Genomic DNA, 18,103 nt, shown 5'->3' with positions numbered 1-18,103 from the left:
CGGAGAGAGAAGGGGCGCTGTCGTCTGGATCCGTTCAGCTGTGTCCACAAGGCAATGCCCTTGAAGATGCCACCCGGGCCTGGCGGCAGCCCCAGGACCTTCATCAGCCTCCCCACCCAGGCGGGAAGGCAATGCGACCGCCCAGCCCCACCCACCTCTTTGCACACTCAGACTCCAGGGACCCAGACCTGAGGTGTGCAGGGTAAGACCCGGGTCCTGGAGACCAGCAGGCCTGACACCAAGGACCACCCCTGCCGCGTAGGAGCCGGTAGGGGCCCTGTCCTGCCTGTTCCCCATCCGTACCATGGTCGGCCCCAATAATGATAGGACCCCCCCTCTGGGCTGGAGGGGAGGATCCAGGGGACCGCGAAGGTGCGCTTGGCACAGCAGGTGCTCAGTAAACAGCTGGCGCCGTGATTACTGTCGCCACCGCCACTGACCCGGCCTCCCCGGTCGGCAGATGTCCCTGAGTCTCCTCCGCTCCTGGCTGATGCTCGGGGCCCGCTCGGTGCTCTTGGCCATTCTGCAAAGTGCCCTCCGGTGGATTCTGTTTCCCACGAGTCAGTCATGTCTGTTCCCAAATCCATCCTATGCCACTTGCGCCTGACCTTATAAACGCGCGATTTAATTAAACACACAAAGCCGCGGTTCTCAGACTGTTTCGGATTAAGACTCCTTTCTCTGCTTAAAAATTATCCAAGGTCTCAGAGATTCTGGTTATGTGGTTTCCATCCCTCAGCGCTCACCCGGTTGGAAGCGACCGCCCAGGGATTTGTGGAGCACCTGCACAGACCCCAACAGCTGGGCGACGTCGCTTCTACGCCCGAGAAGGACGGATGGGGACTGTGTGAGGGCAAACGACCTCTGGGTATGATCGTGAAACCAGTTTGGGTGGGGGCATCTCCCCAAAAGATTTCAGCACCCGGACCCCGTGGGAGCCACTGCTGTGGACTCACGACCCGGGAGGGCGAACAGGAACTGCTCGCTGCCAACCAGCCTGGAAGCTTTGAGGATGTCCTAGCACAGATGAGGGAGATGCGGTGGGAAAATGCCACAAAGGAGGAAGGACTCTGCCTTCAGACTGCGAGGCTGCTGCCTTGGGGTCCCCGTGCCCTACAGGGAGCCCAAACCAGAGCCCGGCACTGATTTATCAGGACGCTGCCTCTGCGAGTCACGGCCCAGGGCTCCTCTCTGCGCGCCCACCTACGGAGGAAAGGCTCTGGCCCTGATACTACAGGATGGACAAACTAATGCCCTTTAAATATTGTATGTAAAAATAAAATGTTAAAAACCATATATATGGTTCAGTAGGATTTCCCCTTAACCAAGTTCCTAGATGAATTCCAGAGTTCCAGAGGCCGCCAGCACAGTGACTACCCCCCTCCCCGCCCCAGCCAGCCCATCGCCTCCCACCACAAATTTCCAGAAGGTCAGGTCGCCAGCCTTGCCAAGGCCTGGGAGGGTGTGTCCGGGCTGGGGACAGCGAGGGCTGGGTGGGCACGAGGGATGGCTGCCAGGTCGGCGCTGGAGTCGAGGGGGGCCGGGTGAGTGGGTGGGGGGAGCTGGGGGTCAGGGGTCAGTCAGCAGGGCGAGTCAGGGAGGACCGGGCAGGGGCTCCGCATTTCATCCTGAGCGAGCTGGGGGGTTGAGGAGGGTTTCGGGGCACAGAGGGACGTGGTTTGAGGGATGTGATAACAGGTTGCCTTGGCTGCAGGTTGCAGGAAAGAGCTTGGGGGGTGGGGGGCAGGGGTGCTTGGCAGGGGTCCCACCATCGGGGGTCGGATGGTTTTACATGTAGGTGTTTTGTGTTTCTTTTAAGATTTATTTATTTATTTATTTGAGAGAGAGAGAGAGAGAGGGAGAGAGAGAGAGAGCAGGGAGGGGCAGAGGGAGAGGGAGGCAGAAACCTCAGCAGACTCTGGCCAGATCCCATGACCTTGAGATCATGACCTGAGCCGAAACCAGGAGTCGGATGTTGTGCCAGATGCGCCACCCGGGCGCCCCTACATGGAGGTTTTATTATTATTCAGGCCCAGTGAGGCCCACAGACCAGGAGACAAGTGCCACTGAAGACACAACGTGTCACTCACAGCTCCCAAGAGGAGGGGGCCCGCCAGGCCGCACGGGGCCACCCCGGGGGCCAACCAGGGTGGGCCAGCACGCAAGAGCCTCTACGGTGGTTTCCAGGGGAGAAGTGGGTGAAGAGGGTGGTCACGCTAAGCAGGGTTAGGACGGCCGGTGGGAGTGACTTGGAAAATCCCACCAGGAAATCCCGGGGGCAATGTGTTTTTCCTCCCGTTAAACAGGAGCCTGCGTATCTTCTATTTTGCTCGCTCCCAGGAGGATCCGGGCGCAGGGGCGCCGAGCAGGAGCCCCGGCCTGGTCTGAGGCATGCTGGCTCTGCTGCCCGGGCCATTTGGGGGAAGCCGGGCCGCCAATCCCTACTCGGTTTCTGCCACAGACGGGGAGGGGAGGTCGCACGTAGGATGCAGTGGCCTCGGGAGGGGTGGGGGTCAGAGCAGGAACGGGCCACTGCCCTCAGCCCCTCCCCAGGGCCACCCAGGGGTGCTGCAGTTCTGCACTGCTTGGGTGATGCTCCGGTCTGTATCTAAGTGCTGCACGAGATCCCAGGTCCACACGGACAGGGACCGGGTCTGCTCTCCCGGGAGCCTCCGGCGCCGGGCACCCAGGCAGCACTCCGAAAACACCTGGTGAAGGAAGCGGCGAGTGAGCAGATGAGCAGCGCCCACCCCGGCCCACCCCAACGTCTGGCCCACTGCCTCCTGCCAAGTAGATGTTCAGAAAATCTTTGCTAAGAAATTAAATTTTGAGTCTTTGTGCACTTTCTAGCTGCAGGGTGTCCCTTGGTGCCTCTGAGGTGGCGGGGTGGGGCTGGGCCCAGGGGTGGGCAGCCCACTTCTGAGGACACTGCTGGCCCCTATGGGGGGAGCCGGTAGGTGGGAGGCCCAGGGGATTCTACTGCCCGTTCCATTGGGCAGAACAGAGTTCATTTCCTTTTGTTTTCCCCTAGAAGCTCCAGTCACCACCCAGAGCCCTGGGACAGATGTCTGCGGAAACCGCTGCCCCATCCCCGAGGGCCTTCCAAATGGGGGTTGGTCGAGGGAGGAGGAGTTCTGGTACCTGAAAGGCTGGGGTACCGGCTGGGGAGCCCTGCAGGGGGCACGGTGCCTATACAGGGTGGCACAGCGGGTAAAAGCATCGGCTTTGAAATTAGTAAGTAGAAAACTAGTTGCCCTTCTGCTGCAGTCGACTGGGGATCAGGCCGTGCGACCTCAGGCAGGTGGGCAGCCTCTCTGATCCTGTTTGTCCTTTTGTAGGCCGTGGTCTTATTAACTGTCCCACTCGCTCGCGAGGCCCCCAGACCTGGGGATGTGGGAAAGGCCAATGGTGTTCTCAAGGTGATGGGGTGGGCGCCTCTCAGGCCTCCACTGGGGAACCTGGGCCTTGAACCCAGGCCTGGGGCTTATCTTCCTCCCATACCGTCCCTCTTTGGGCGCAGTTTGGTGGGTGCAAGTCAAACCATCCCTCTCGGTGGAAGAACGGTGAAGAATGGCTCTTGACTTGCGGGGAAGCTGGACACGGTCCCGTCAGGACTCCCCGGGCTCGGCCTTTCTCTGCTCCACTGGGTCCCTGCTCTTATGTCACCATGTGGCCTTGGGAAAGCCATGCAACTCCGGGAGGCCCAGGTGCCAGCCTTGCAGAGACCTCCCTGCTTCTAAATCCTACTGCGAAGGGGCTCTCGGGGCCGGCAGAGCCAGGGTGCATGCCGGAAACCCACGAGAGCCCCAGTGGCCTCCCTGGTCTCCCCATGCCGTGCCCCAAGTAAGGAATCCCCACCGTGGGAGGGGGGGGGCCCCTTTCTATACCCCCCGCACCCCACCCACAGGGCGGCCAGCAGATAATGGGCCCATCTGGCTCCTTGCCTAGTCCTCAGCGCAACAGTGAAGGGCGTGCGGGCAGCCTGCGTCCGGTCTCAGGAGCCCGTGGCAGGAGCATGGGCAGCCGCGCTCGGGAGGTCATGCTGTTGTCCCTCACAGGCCGGCTGCAGGTGCCCAGGGCGCCACCGTGTCCGCCCGGGCGTTCAGCCCCAGCCCGTGTCAGCTCTGGGGGAGCAGACCACGCAGCCCCGAGACACCCTGGGCTGCCTCCAGTCCTCCCCCCTTCTGCCCAAGACCTAGGCTGGAGCAAGTGAGCAGAGGGGGAGGCGGAGGGGGCCAGGGGATGGCCGGGCGGGAGGGCTGGGGACGTGGTCAGGCCTGCCAGGGCTCCAGGAGCAGGGACAGAATGGACTGCAGCCCAGCCGTCCCCAGGCCGCCCCCAGACGTGAGCCCGTGGAGGTCACGGCCCCGGGCCTCTCTCGGGGACCAGAAACCATGCGAACTATTTTGGTGGCTTTCAGAAGCTGCTCCCCTTGAAGCATGACTAACCCGGAAACAGCTGAACTTCAGAAACTCTCAACTGCCCTTGTGGCTGAGGCGGGTCTCCTGGGGAACCGAGAAAATGACTTTAAAGGAAAAAACAGAACTTCTAAGCACTCAGCAATCTATCTGGGGTGGGGGGCCCTTGGGCTCACCTGGAGAAACACCCAGAATGGCTTGCAAGGTGACTTTGGGAGAAAAGTGGGTCTGTGGCCCTGCCTGGCCTCCCCCCGTCCCGCTCACCCCAGCCACAGGACCTGCTGGACAGGAAGACGCACCACCTCGGGACGGATGGGTCGGGAGGGAAGCTTGGTCCTCTGCTAGGCAGCCGCCTGCCCCCTCAGATCTGCTTGGGCCCCACAGGGCGAAGATGCAAAGGCTGGGCCGGGGGCGTCCACTCCCTTGGCTGCCCGGCTGCCCCCCGGGGCTGCCCTCCTGGGGGTGGCTGAACAATGACCCCCAAAGACGTCCACATCCTAATCCCTGGAGCCTCTAAGTCACCTTATGTGGCAAAAGGGCCTTTACTCAGATGTGACCCTGAGACGGGGAGAGGACCCTGCATTACCTGGGGGGCCCAGAGTCATCCCTGGAGTCTTTCCGAGGGCAGGGAGGGGGGACAGTCAGAGAAGGCCGATGTGACCCCAGAACTAGTCAGAGATTCGAGGATGCTACACTGAGGACCAGGGCAGGGGCCACGAGCCATGGAAAGGGGAGGCTTCCAGAAGCTGGAGATGCCGAGGGAGCGGGTCCTCCCCCAGCATCTCCAGAAGGCACGGAGCCCACACCTTGGCCTTCGCCCCAGGAGACTGATTCTGGATTTCTCATCTCCGGAGCTGCCAGATAATCAACTCGTGTTGTTTTAAGTCTGGCATAATTAGCGCCAGCAGCCGAGGGATCCTGGTCCGGTTCCCCAGGGCCACCCGCCCACAGGCCTGCCCGCTCCCGGCTGCTCAGCGGGAGCCCTGGCCGGGGAGGTTCTGGGAAGGTGCCTCTTCCTGCAAGTCTTAACAGGATCTGCCTCGCCCACAAGGAGAGCGGCTCCCCCAGGGTGAGATTTCGGGAGCAACAGGGAAACACCCGCCCACACCCAAGGCCTCTCTCCCTCCCTGCTGGCTGAGGCCAGAAATTCCTCCAGAGCAGGCCTTTGCTTGTTCCCAAATAGGGGCAAGGGGAAGAGGTCATTCCAAAGGGAGGTCAACATTAAGATGTAGATGAGCGTTCCCTGTGAACTGGATCCCGAAGAGGGGGGCGCCCACACAGGGGAGAGGGTTTCCCAGGACAGGGAATCAAGGGACCTCAAGGCTCACCCGTCCATCCTGCCCCTCGTGTCCCACCCACCCCTCTCCTCTCAGGCTGTCTTTCTCTGCTGAGCCAAACTGGTCATCAGGAGATGGGGTCCTCCTCTTTCCGGGTCTGGACTTGCTGGCCCCCCTCCCACAATACACAACTAGGGGGGAGGGTGCTGGGGGAGAGACTCTCCCAAGGTGGTCTTTTCAGAAAAGGGGGAACCAACCCGTGGTCCACACTGGCCTCCTGAAAGCCTAGGCCTCTGGAACCCCAAATGTGGGTCAACCCCATCTCCTCCACCCGGCTGGCCCATCCCCCTGCAGCCAGAGGACCCTGAAGTGTCTAGTGACAGTGACACACACTCACTGCCCACGGGTATGAGGGAAGCAGCCATCCTGGGAGCAGCCCGTGGGCACAGCAGGGCCTGTGGTCAGTCACCCCACCTTCCAACCCACACGGCCAACGATCACGTGAGGCTGGTCTGTGGCACAGCGGGCCCTGGCACCCGCACACCCATGGCAGGCCACCCGTGGGTTGTCCCTGGTGATGTCAGAGCTCTTCCCTCTCCCGTCCCCATATGCAGGGGGTCCCCTCCCCCGGTGTGCGCAGAGAGCACACAGGTGAGACCCTGAACGATCTCGACGACTCATCTGTACGCAGCAGGTGCGGTGGAGGACCTACCCCGGGCGCGCAGGGGGGCGAGGCACCGCATGCACTCCCGGGCCGGGTCACGGGGGCCACATTTAATTATGTTAAATATTAATAAAAGTACAGAGTAACTGTGGTTCACTTAGCATACCTTCCACTACCGGGGGTGTACAACTGAATACAGTCCGATACGCGGCTTTGGGGACACAAAGTATCTTCAATACCAGGTCATGAGAAACGCTCCCATTCACTTTGGTTTTGGACGACAGGCTCTAGGACCGCCGTCCGGAACGACACCCGGGCCGTCAGCAAGAACCGGGCTGCCTGTGAGAAAGCAGGGGCGCCAGGGGCGCCCTCCGGAGAAAGGCCCCTCGAGAGGAACTGTCTGGATGGCACTGATGGGCACCGAAGGGCTGCGCCTGCGTCTATAAAAAGATTTGTATCATAAACCAAATAATATTGGAAATAATACCTCCGGGAATACTTCTGTAAGAAGCAGAATCACACTACATGTTATTCACATGCATCCGAGTGCGTAGGAAAAATCCTCTGTCGTAGTCGTGGGTGGGGCGGGAGAGCGAAATGTGTCCTCAAGTGACAAGTTCGTTGGCAGAGAAATCAATCCATGAAAAGGTGGTGTCCAGAGCGGAGGTGCCTCATCAGCAACAGAAGTGGAAGGTGCCCACGCACGCATGCGCGTGCACATCCGGGACTGTAAATAAACACACACGCACGCACGCTGCCGTGACATCTCCCTGCAGCCCCTGGTGCTCAGGCCAGATCCCCTGCTGGCTGCCTGTGAGGGACTTGGGGCCGGGGGACTGTCCCACAAAGCAGGTCTTCGGGACACACAGCTCCTTCAGTAGCAGGAACAGCTCGGCTATGGCCATACTGATGGCCCTTGCACGCCTTCACCCGGGCGGCGCATCCCACCTCTTGCCGGCAGAAAGATGAGGACGCCAGGGCTGGGCAGCTGAGCAAATCCTCACGTCTGCACACACGGCTGGACACAAAGGCATCCGCATGTTCTGACTTTGGCGTATGGGACTTGTCCAGAGAGCTCTGGTTCCCAGGAAGCTTCCCTTGGAAACACTCCAGTGCAAAACTCCATCGAGGTCCCACCTGGGGCTGCGTGCCAAGTGGGCTCCAGTGTTCTCTTCACTCTCTCCCCATCACCTCCAAGAAATGACGAGACCTTTAGCCCACCCACTGGTAAACCAAGCTGCCGGGCAGCCCAGTAAGTTCCATTAAGAATCCCAGCATACCATGCGCGGCCCATACATAGCTCACTCATTGTGTTTCTGAATCAGAACAAGCATCTTGTAGTCTGTGAACACAGGAAGGGCCTCTGGCCACGCGTGGTGGAGAATGTGCGTAATGAGCTCATGGGGGGGGGGGGAGGCAGAGCAACTGAGAGCGTCCTTGGCCGGAACTAAAACTTGAAACACCTTCCAGGCCTGGTGGTGACCTTGAGCGTGCAAGGAGAGTCCAAGAGGCCCAGATTTCCCAGGAAGAGTTCAACCCCTGGAAGGTGCTCAGTCTGGCATTAACTGCAACAACTTCCCTTCCAGTTAGAAACGGACTTTGTATTCTGATTATAAACGGAGTAAACTCTTGAGGAAACATCTAAAGAGGCAGAAAAGGGAGCTACGGCTAACGAGATACAGAAAGTGGTTTCAAACATTCATTTTCTAGTTAAACGTAAGTAATGCACAAGGACAGAATGGGAGATGGTCCGAGAAACGAATGTGCTACTAAAAATTGATGATTTTTTTCTTCTCTCTCATGAAAGTGAAGTTAAGAGGGTTTACATCTGAAGAGAAAAAGGGTGGACTTTGGAGTAAAAGGGAGAAAAGGAAAGAGGCTCCATTCTCTGCCCAAATGAAGGTATTGGCCTGAACAGTGCTTCCAAACTGAATGGAAGTGTAAGCTCTGCAATGCCATGGTGTGACCTCCGGCATGGTGGCGTGACCTCCAGTGTGGTGGTGTGACCTCTAGTGTGGTGACATGACCCCTAACATGGTGGCATAACCTCAGTGTGGTGGCATGACCTCCGGCGTGGTGACATGACCTCCAGCGTGGCGGCGTGACCTCTGGCGTGCTCAATTGGATCCCAGCATCATCAGCCCCCAGCTATGCCCATCCCCCAGCGTCCCCACCAGCACCGCCCGCCTCACTCCCGCAGCCTGGCCACGCTGCTGCAGGAGGGAACAGTTTCCCAAGTGGATTTCCAATGGCCTCGGCTGGAGAGGCCCTGCGAAGGGTCAGTTGCCAGATTATTTCACACCACAAATGGTTATGCTAAACACGTGCCTCGGGAGGGGAAGAATCTCAGGGTTTTCTCCACACTGTGAGTAAAAGGGCCCCCCCACAAAGAGAGACTTTTCAAATGTGGTACAGTGGAAACCACAGCGGGAACGCAGCCCTCAGGTCTTCCTCCAGGCAAACGCCTCGTCGGCGAGCACCTGCGCCAGCCTGGTGTTGAAAGGCCCGTAGAAGTCCTGCAGGATCCTCTGGGTGACAGGCCACATGGGCCCCAGGTTCCGGTCCTCAGGACGCCGCGCATTGGACGCGGGGCTCTTTGTCATCAGGGTCTCTTGTTTCTCACCTAAGGGCCCTGAACAGAGAGAAAAGGCTCCCATGAGGCCAGAGGCACGGCAGGATGGAACCCCACAAAGCTCCCAGCCATGCTTCGTGTCGAGACAGGAGTTCCCCCTTCAGTGTGCGGAGATTAAAATGCTTCAGCTGGACCCACTCTGGAGTCGTTGAGGGTGGAAAGCAGAAGTGTCATCATGAAATAGCAGGGACTCTCGGGCCTGGGGTTGCACACTTGCCCTCGGAAGTGTGGCTGGAACTGTGAGATGCAGCTCACCTGGGCCTCACCTCGGCCTCACCTCCTGGCTTCCTGGCCAGATACCCCTCAAGGGCAGGCACTCACGGCCGCCAGCCTGTCCTTCGATAACTGTCCAACCTGCACATCCATGTGCTTAGATCCTCCTGCTAACCAGCCTGCCAGAATTTTTGTCCCTGTTCTTTCCACTTCAGGCTGCTGATGCAAAGGGCCTGTGGCTGGGCCATACTTCACTCTGTGTGTTGTGCTATGCAGGGCCCACGGGGGCAGGGGGAGGCCACCTATGCCCAGAGACCCCATGAGCTGAACTTCCTCCTGCAGCAAGGTCAGTAGGGAGCGAGGCCCAGGAACAAGCCAGCCACCTCCACCCCCAGCCCTCTACACCACAGGCCTCTCACGGGCTTAACCAACCGGATCAACGCTCAGGCCCTCGGGATGGTGGCAAGGCCAAGGTCCTAAGCCTTTACACAGAAAACCCTATTCCAGTGTCCTTGGGTTGCATGTAATAGAAGGAACAGAGCTGCCTCACTGTCCGTCTCAGGGACTAAAGGCAAGCTCATCAAGGCAAGAGAATCTACCAGTGGCCAAATCAAAGAAAAATGGTTCTGGGCCTTCAAAGGGAAGAGTAATCACACTCCCTCATATCACCAGCTCACCTATGACAAAAGGGTCCCAAGGCCAGTGGTGGGCACACATACTTCAGGAAATATTCCCTCAACAAAATTCCCAGGCCGGATAATTAGACGGGGCTGCGGGAGACGAATGATGAGCTCTGCTCTAGACTTCAAGCAATCCTTGGGGGCACATCCACATGGGCAGCACGCCATGTCCACATGGCCACCCCTACCAGCCATCGCCATGGCCAGGAGCAGTGGGCCTTCCCAGACGTACCACCAGCCATGTGGCCCTGACGTCAGGGGTCACCAGAAATCTGGGACGAGGCAACGACCTGTCCATGCCCTCCTCCAAGCCTTGCGGCCTCTGCAACACTATTCCAGGCACACACTGACATCTCACCCATCCTCAGGGCTCAGCCCACTGACCATTCCTTCCATGAAGCCTTCCATTCTGTCCTTCAGAAGCTGGGACCCCAGGTCACATGTACAAACCTAAGGTTAGCGAGGACACTAACCTTCCCCATCGTTCTATCAGTGCCTTGGGTTCCTTGAGCTGAGGTTTTCCTTCTCCTCTCTGTCTGCTACCCTGAAAGCTTCCAGATGAGGGGCCATCCCCTCACTACCCCAGCACAAGGCTCGGCGCCTGACAAACAGCTACTGAACTAGCCACCCAGCTCGGCCCACCCCTGCCAGGTGCACGGAGTCCAGATGTGACTCAGCGAGCACCGCGGCCAGCCAGTGTCCACGGAGCTCATGCCAGCTCCACGGTCTCCAGCGGGACATTCATACCGAGGTTGAGGAACTGGAAGACCCTGTGCATGGTGTACTTGACGTTGGATGCGTGGTCTTCCAGGCGAAGAATGAGGAATTGGTCTTTGTTAAAAACAGTGAGCCAGTCCAGAAGGTACACGGCATACAGACCGACCTGGAGCCTCACCTAGAGCCAAAGAAGAAGGCAGGCGTTACCTCAGGAGTGATTCCCCCAACACTTTTCCCCAAGTATGATGGCATGCGTACAAGCCAACCCCAAAAGACTTATCCAAGCAAACAACTGCCTTCAAAGGATGGATTTTAAATGCCATGCATGCTCGAGGCCTCATGGAGGGTTCTGAGCTACCCACGCAAGGGGTTCCTACTTGGCGTCACGTTTAACCCTCACGATGACCCTCTAGGTAGCCCCGTGACACATTTAGTAATAAAGACTGTGGTGAAGGAAGTGCCCCAGACCGTTTGCATGAACAGTGTCGACATTCTTTGCACAACGTCCTGGCTGTTTCTGCTCCTACACCCAGCACATGACGACCATGAGAAACACCAGTCAACGCCTCAGAGACAAGCCAGGTGAGGGAACTGCCATGTGCCCGGTGCCACCCAAACACCCGTGACCAGACGGCTGTGTGTACGTCCCGGTACAGCAGTGTTACATGTAGCCACTGCACGTTCCGGGGTCCTCGTCCTTCTCTGCCTTCTCTCACGCCCAACTGCAAGCTTGCACAATGAATAACCTTGCCCAAGGGAAGTCTGACCCCTTGTCCCTGGATCCTAGGAGGTGACCTCTAGGTCACCTGGATGCCCTACCTCATAAGCATCTTTGCTCACCTGGGGCATCTGGCCACCGGAGAGTACAGAGCATGAGTCACCCCGGGAGCTTTGGGCCACACAGGCTCAGTCTGTCCTGCAGCAGGGGCTGGGCAGTAAGGCCAGCCACGCGGAGGTATGTGACTGAGCCCAGGCAAGAGCCTGGACACCAGGACTTCAGTGGGCTTCCCTGTAGGCAATGCTCGGCACGTACCGTCACGCGTGCTTCTTCCCCGCACAGGCTGATGGGTGATGGGTGTCCCTTCCCTGCTGTAAATCGTAACCACGAATACCACTGTCTTCAGTGCGCCCTGGGATTCCTTCCAATTACTGAGCCCCAAAACCACTTTTGGGGACTCCCGACTTACAAACACGTCACGACTCAGAGTGGTCCTGGCATGTTCCCATTAACCTCGCAGCTGCTATTAAGCTCCTCAAAGCTTCAGGAAAGAACAGTCCTCTCCCCTTCCACCAAGGCCCCTTGTCCTGCACTCCTACTCCTGCGCCCTGGCCTCCCCACGTCCTCGGGACCCCACTCCTCTTCCTGTCTGCTGCTCTGTCTCTGCCACCTTCCCAGATGTTTCCATCCGCTGCCCCTCCGGTCAGGCCCCACTGCACAGCCTCCTCACTGCTGCTCCTGTCTAGTCTCCAGCAGCCAGCCCTCGCCTGCCACTACCATAAACGGTCCCCACTCCCAACCCGCGCCCCCCCCCCACAGTGTCCAAGTGTGGAGAGCCCTTGGTCTGGTTTGTGCTCAGCCCCCAGGTGCCCCCTCCAAGCCTCGGCCCCTTTGGGCTCCTCCTGTCTTCCCCTAGCAGGGCTCTGGAGGCCCTGGCGGCCGTGCCCACTGCTGTGGGAGCAGACGACGATGGTGAGACAGTTGACCAGACGCACAACTTGTTTCCTCTCCCGCTATTCTTTTCTCATTCTGTTATTTTTCTTATCGTGTGGGAGGACACAAAGGAAGAAAAACAGGGAGGGGGATCAGCTGTCTCCAAAATTCATCAGCTGCCTCCAGCCCCCAGGTGGTTGCCTCTTTGTGTGCCAACCTGTACAGAAGACCCCAAGCTGGGCCAAAGCCACAGGGAAATGAGTATGTGCCAGCCTCAGAAATCACGTGTACGTCGCCTCTAACACAGACAAACCATTACAAGAACGTCTGCTTGAGTCATCAGCCTCACAGAACATTTCATTCTCTGTCAGGCTCACGGCTGGCCCCTCTCAGGGAGGCCCTGCCTCACAAGGGCCATATCTTCCAGAGAGCCTGCTTTTGGGACTGGGGAACTTTCTAGAATCAAAGAAGCTGGTGTTTGCAACGCAATGGGGCACTGTATAATAGCCGGGAACCCACTCCTGACCTGGCCACAGGTGACAGACTATTTCTGGGCAGCCCTGCTATGTCCATCATGGGCAGAGCCCCCACCACTGCTCCCAGGGGGACAGGACCTGCTGGCTGAGGTCCTGCTGCAGCCGGAAACAGACTCAGGAGTGCTCTGCAGAAGGGAGGCGGGCTGGCTCCCATAGCAGCAGGCTCCCTGGTCCCCTGAACACCCCTCTCCCAGCCCGCCGCCCCTGTACCACTCCAGGAAAGCTCTGGTCACCCCGACTGACACTTTCTCTGGTGAGAGCAGCATCGCTGCTACAACTATGCACCATTAAGACCAACCTAGGACAGGCCCACTCAGAATTCTTCACCTCTCCCCCGGCAGAGTTGGAGAATCAAAATGGAATGAAGATAAAAAGAGTATTCAGGGGAAGTGTCCGATTGATATAAAATTACAAAACATCAGAGCTGAGAGAAGCCTTTGAGGTGATCTGCCCCAGCCAACTCTTGATGGAAAAATAGAAGCCCAGGGAGGGGTGGGAGGGCCGGCTCAGGGTCAGCTGGGAGCACCCACCAGTTCTCAGTTCCCGATCGGGGCTTAGGTGGAACTCCCCACCCAGCCTATCTGCTGTCTGCTAGTGCCAAAAACTCCTTGTTCATTCATTCACTTGTTCTGCAAATAATCGAGGGCATGCTACACGCCAAGTGCCCCACTAGCCAGTGGAGATGTGCTGCTACGTAACAGACAGGGCCCCTGGCCTCCGGGAGCCTGGAACCTAGTGGGGGACCCAAGAAACCAACACCTGTAACCAGCAGCTGCAGTCCACGCTATTGGGACACACACAGGGTGGGGACAGGGAGCAGACGGTAGATGAAAGCAAGACCGGGAGAATGAGAAGCCCTCCAACACCCAGGAGAGGCCTGTCCCCCGGAAAGGAAAGTGGGAAAAGGCGCTGGAACCTGTCTCTTCAACTTCAGGGGACAACGCTCTGTCTGGAGGGCTGCTAGACGGATTCCCGGGCCCACCCCCAAGGCGCTCGATTCTGGGGTCTGGGGCTCAGCCCGGCAGTCTGCGTTTCTGACAAGTTCCCAGGGGGCATTGATGCTGCCGGTCCAGGGACCCGCTCTGCAAACCCCTGCTCCAAGGCAAGAGGCTGGCCTGAGGACTGAACAGGAGAGCGTGTGGCTGCAGAGCAGTGGACGAAGAGGGGGTGGCGGGGAGGAGGTGGGGGTGGCGGCCGGGCCGGCTCGCGCCTTCTGGTGCTGCAGGAGGGCAGTGAATGTCTTCAGAAGGGTCGTACCAAGGTCCACCCTGGGCTGTGGCTGAGCTGGGATTCAGCTGGAGGGAAATCTGCTTCCCTCATCCCAGAATTAAAGATTCAATCTCCTTTGCCTGGCTCTCCCTGCTGAGCAGGAGCTGGCCAGGGGCTGAAGAGTAACGGCCAATCTGCAATCTGTGACACCCGCCCCCGTCTGTCCTGTGTACAGATGCTGCCCCTGGGCTTCTCTCTCTGACCAGAGGTGTCTGCTAAGCCACCGCCTTGTGGTGGCTTCTTCTCCCACCACCTCATCCTCATCCAACCCATCTGCACTTCTCTCCCACTATGCCTCCTAATTGTTTCTAGAAACCTCCATCCCCTCCTACCCTGACTCAGCCACCAGTTCTCTTACAGAAATCTCATCTCACCCCCACCCCCACTGGCTTCCCTGTCTCTGGGATACGGCCCACCCTCCCACCTGAGGGCCCTGTACACTGGGCACCTTTCTGAAATGCACAACTGCTACAACTATCCTCCCCTCAAGCCCTCCCTGGGGTCCCAGCACCCTCAGGATGAAGTCCAGACTTCCAAGGCTCACCAGAGCTCCTCAGTGATGCAGGCTCACACCTTCCTCTTACCATCACCCCACACCCACACGACTATGTGCTGTGCTGACTGTAGTAAACACGGTCTGTGCCCACCTCTCATCTTTTGCACATTCTGCTCCCCTCACCTGGACATGTCACCAACTCCACATCCCCGGATGACTCATCCTTTCAGCTTCAACACAAACATTACCTCTCTGAGAGAGTCCCTCTGATGCCCCATGTCCGGGTAGCCTCTACTGGGAGCCACAGCTCCTGTCCCAGCCTGTCACTCTCCCTGCTAGGGCTGGGGCTGCACTGGGCAGTCTGTCGTGCCATGGCTGCCATCCCAGCCCGCGGGCCACTCACACACATAGTGAAGTGGTGAATGCACGTGAAGGGAAGAATACGCAGCCCTGAAATATACCACTTGGCGTAAGGATTATTTTGAAGGCAACTGAGAAGAAACAATTAAGAAAAGCGCTCTGCCCTCACTCTGCCTAAAAGCAGTATGTAAATTTGTGAGGGTGCCCTCCTCCCCTCTCGGCCATGATGGACCAAAGTTAATCACTGGAGAAACTCTAAACCTCTGTCGGCCTGAAGACAGCACCAAAGATTTGACACAACAAACCTTGCTAAAACTAGCCCTTATCACCCCCATCCGTTTATTTGCCTTCCCACAGTTTCCTGCCCTAGAAACTCAAAGTCTTTTTCCTTTGTCTGGTCACCTCTCTACAAACGCATTGTTCTCTTACCACGTCACATGAGCCTGAGTTCTAACCACCCCTCTGAGTTACTCATCAAGGATGCGTGTATCTGCAACACAGACATTAATAAGCTGGTGGTTCTTTCCCCTCTTGTTAATGTGTCTTTTGTCATCTAATTTATGGGGCCCCAACCAATGACTCTAAGATGGCCAGAGCCAAGGGATGATTTATTTCTCCCCTCCATGTGAATGAATATCACTCTGATCCTTCCAACAGCCCGGTAAAGCAGTAGTATTACTCCATTTTATGGGAAGCAACAGAGTCTCAGAGAAGCTCAAACAATTGCTCAGAGTCACACAGCTGGTAAATCCCCAGGCTGGGAACTGCACCCACGCCACCATCTGACTCCACAGGCCACTCCTCTACCCTACACCCCTGGCCAGATTCTGTGCAGATCTGTGGCCCTGGTCTGAAGCATCCTTGACAAACTAAAAACTCCAGCAAGAGAGCCTCAATCCAGCCCACTGCCCAATGCACCCTGCCTTCCAGATGACACACCCTCTGATAATGAGAGAGTGAAACCCCTTGAGAGGTTTGTGAAGCTCCCCATGCCCAGGGGGTTCCCAGCCTCCACCTCCAGCACATCTGTCGGTGGTTTACCACATGATGCACTCTGCAGAGCAGCACTTGTGAACCACACCCCGGGACAGGGGCAGCGCTGGCTTCACTGTGAAAGGCTTTCCTACCGCACAAATCTACTACAAAGGTACGCCCACAACCCAAAAGTGGTGCAGCAGAAATCCACCCTTAGCTAAAGTGTGTGGAATTCACCACCAGCAGTTTCTTTTGCATAAAAAAAAAAAAAGCAAGATGCATATGGCTATATTCCTGAAGGCAAATAAGAGAAAAGAAAAGAGAGATCAAGGAAAAAAACATTTTTCCATTTAGGGCCTGCCAAAGAAACACTGAAAGTCACCGGTGGGCAATTTTTTTTAACCACCATTACAATCCACCACTGGAGAACATGCTTAAGACAGTTTGAGAGCTGGGTCCCCGTGTCTGCCAATCCTAATTGCAGGGTGCATTTTCGGAGCCTCGATACATGGTAATCTTCCTAAATGCGCCCTCATTCCCTGCGGAGGGAGGAGAGAATTGTACTGGGAGATCAGCAGGGAAGAAAGCCTGGTGCCAGCTGAAAGGGCCCATCCCTCTTACAGTTTTTATGTCCGTGCATATTTGTGTGTGCATTAGCCGCCGCGCAGAGGCCTGGGGAGAGGCATCTGCACATTCAAATGCTTCTCTGTGTTTATATGCTCCCATCCCATCCACCATGCCGCCTGCATAATAAGCACCACAGAGCCTGTTCTGAGGGGGGCCGGGCTTCCAGGATACGCACAGGCATGGCATTGTTGAGCGTGTTGTTGTAGACACAGGCACGCAAGGAATAATCGAGCATGCAATTTTCAAACAGCTGCAGAGCTTCCGTCACTTTTTCATGAAAGTCGTCGGCAGATTTATTTGAACTTGCGAAGTAGAGATAGTCGGAGTACAACCTGTGAATAAAATAAATGGATATTTTTACCGCCCAGGAATGTGAAATCATGCTTCTTGGGTGACAATGACAATCAACGTGCAATCACAGATCTCGTCTCATTCATTAGGACCCTGGCATTTCTTTGTTCCCTTGCACATGGGCCACTTCCCTACCTTCTCTCACACCTCCCCACCCTTGCCAGGGCCACCCACACTCGCCTGGACTCAGACTCATCTACACTGGCCCCAGACAAGCCACCAGCACTTTCTTTGTTCTTTCCAGCCACTTGAGCGTGCAGCCCTGCTTTCCCTGTCCTAGTGAGCTCAGAAATGAGAGCAAAGTCAGGCCATGAAAATGTTATCCTCCTTCCGGTCTGTCTTCTCTCCTCCATCCGAGGCAACAAGAACATCTGTCGCTCTTATAACATTACAGTTCCTTGGGAAATTCCTGCCCATTCCACAGACATTCCAAATGTTTTTTTTTTTTTTAATACCACTTGATGGGATGAGCACTGGATGTTATACTACATGTTGGCAAATTGAATTTAAATTTTTTTAAATGTAAAAAAATAAGTAAAAAGATTTTTTAAAAAATACATGAAATTTATCTTCCTAGATTGGTAGGGAACCTATTTTTCAACACAGTATAAAAACACGCCCAGATATGCATGCAGTCACCTCTAAATCTGTTTGCTTGTCCACGTCCATGGGTCCATTCATGCGGATCCCACCACATGGACGTGCCAGGTTTTCCTACGGGAACTGGTGGTGTGGGCTCCTTGGCTGAACTTTACTGAGGCTCCTCTAAACCTTCTTCCCAACTTGTAAACGGCCACGTCATCTCCGAATTGCCCAATTTCAGCAAGAATTCTGATGGGTCAGTTTAGCCAGAATCCCCCACCTTCTGATATCTGATCATCCTGGATGTGTGGTGGGTTCTTCATCCCCCCAACCCTTGGGGCATGTCTCATCCCCTCAGCCTGCCTTCAGTGGGAATCCTGCTACGTCGGGTTGGCCAGAGCCCTGACTCGCTTACCCTGATGTGTCCTCTCAGTAATTTCCAACCCACCGATCCCCACCCTTCCTTGGCTATAAGTCCCCACTTTTCCCTGCTGTACCTTGAATGGAGGCCAATATCTGTCCCCTACAGGAAACCCCACACCATGTCCTGACCTCCCTGCAACGGTCCTCAATGAAGCCTGCCTTCAGTCTTGAACAAGCACCAGAAGGACCTGCTTGCTTGCTTTCTCGTTCCTTCTATCTTTCCTTCCTTCAG

General features: G+C 56.8%; 1 protein-coding gene across 9 annotated transcripts in view; it reads right to left on the bottom strand.

The window, feature by feature from the left end:
- Positions 1-6,454: 6,454 nt before the first annotated feature.
- The window catches only part of CHST15 (carbohydrate sulfotransferase 15), a 73,970-nt gene continuing 62,321 nt past the window's right edge, over positions 6,455-18,103 (bottom strand). For all 9 annotated transcript variants that reach the window (XM_041743897.1, XM_041743896.1, XM_041743903.1 and 6 more), the window contains 3 exons: positions 16,691-16,847; positions 10,632-10,779; positions 6,455-8,991 (listed from right to left, as the gene is read on the bottom strand). In XM_041743897.1, the coding sequence (XP_041599831.1) occupies positions 8,801-8,991; positions 10,632-10,779; positions 16,691-16,847 (496 nt within the window). In that variant the 3' untranslated portion in view covers positions 6,455-8,800. The remainder of the gene's footprint in view (positions 8,992-10,631; positions 10,780-16,690; positions 16,848-18,103) is intronic.

Source organism: Vulpes lagopus, chromosome 2 (assembly GCF_018345385.1).
Source record: "Vulpes lagopus strain Blue_001 chromosome 2, ASM1834538v1, whole genome shotgun sequence".
Taxonomy (NCBI): Eukaryota; Metazoa; Chordata; class Mammalia; order Carnivora; family Canidae; genus Vulpes; species Vulpes lagopus.
Note: the sequence above shows the minus strand (reverse complement) of the source record. Positions and strands in the feature narration are given on the sequence as shown.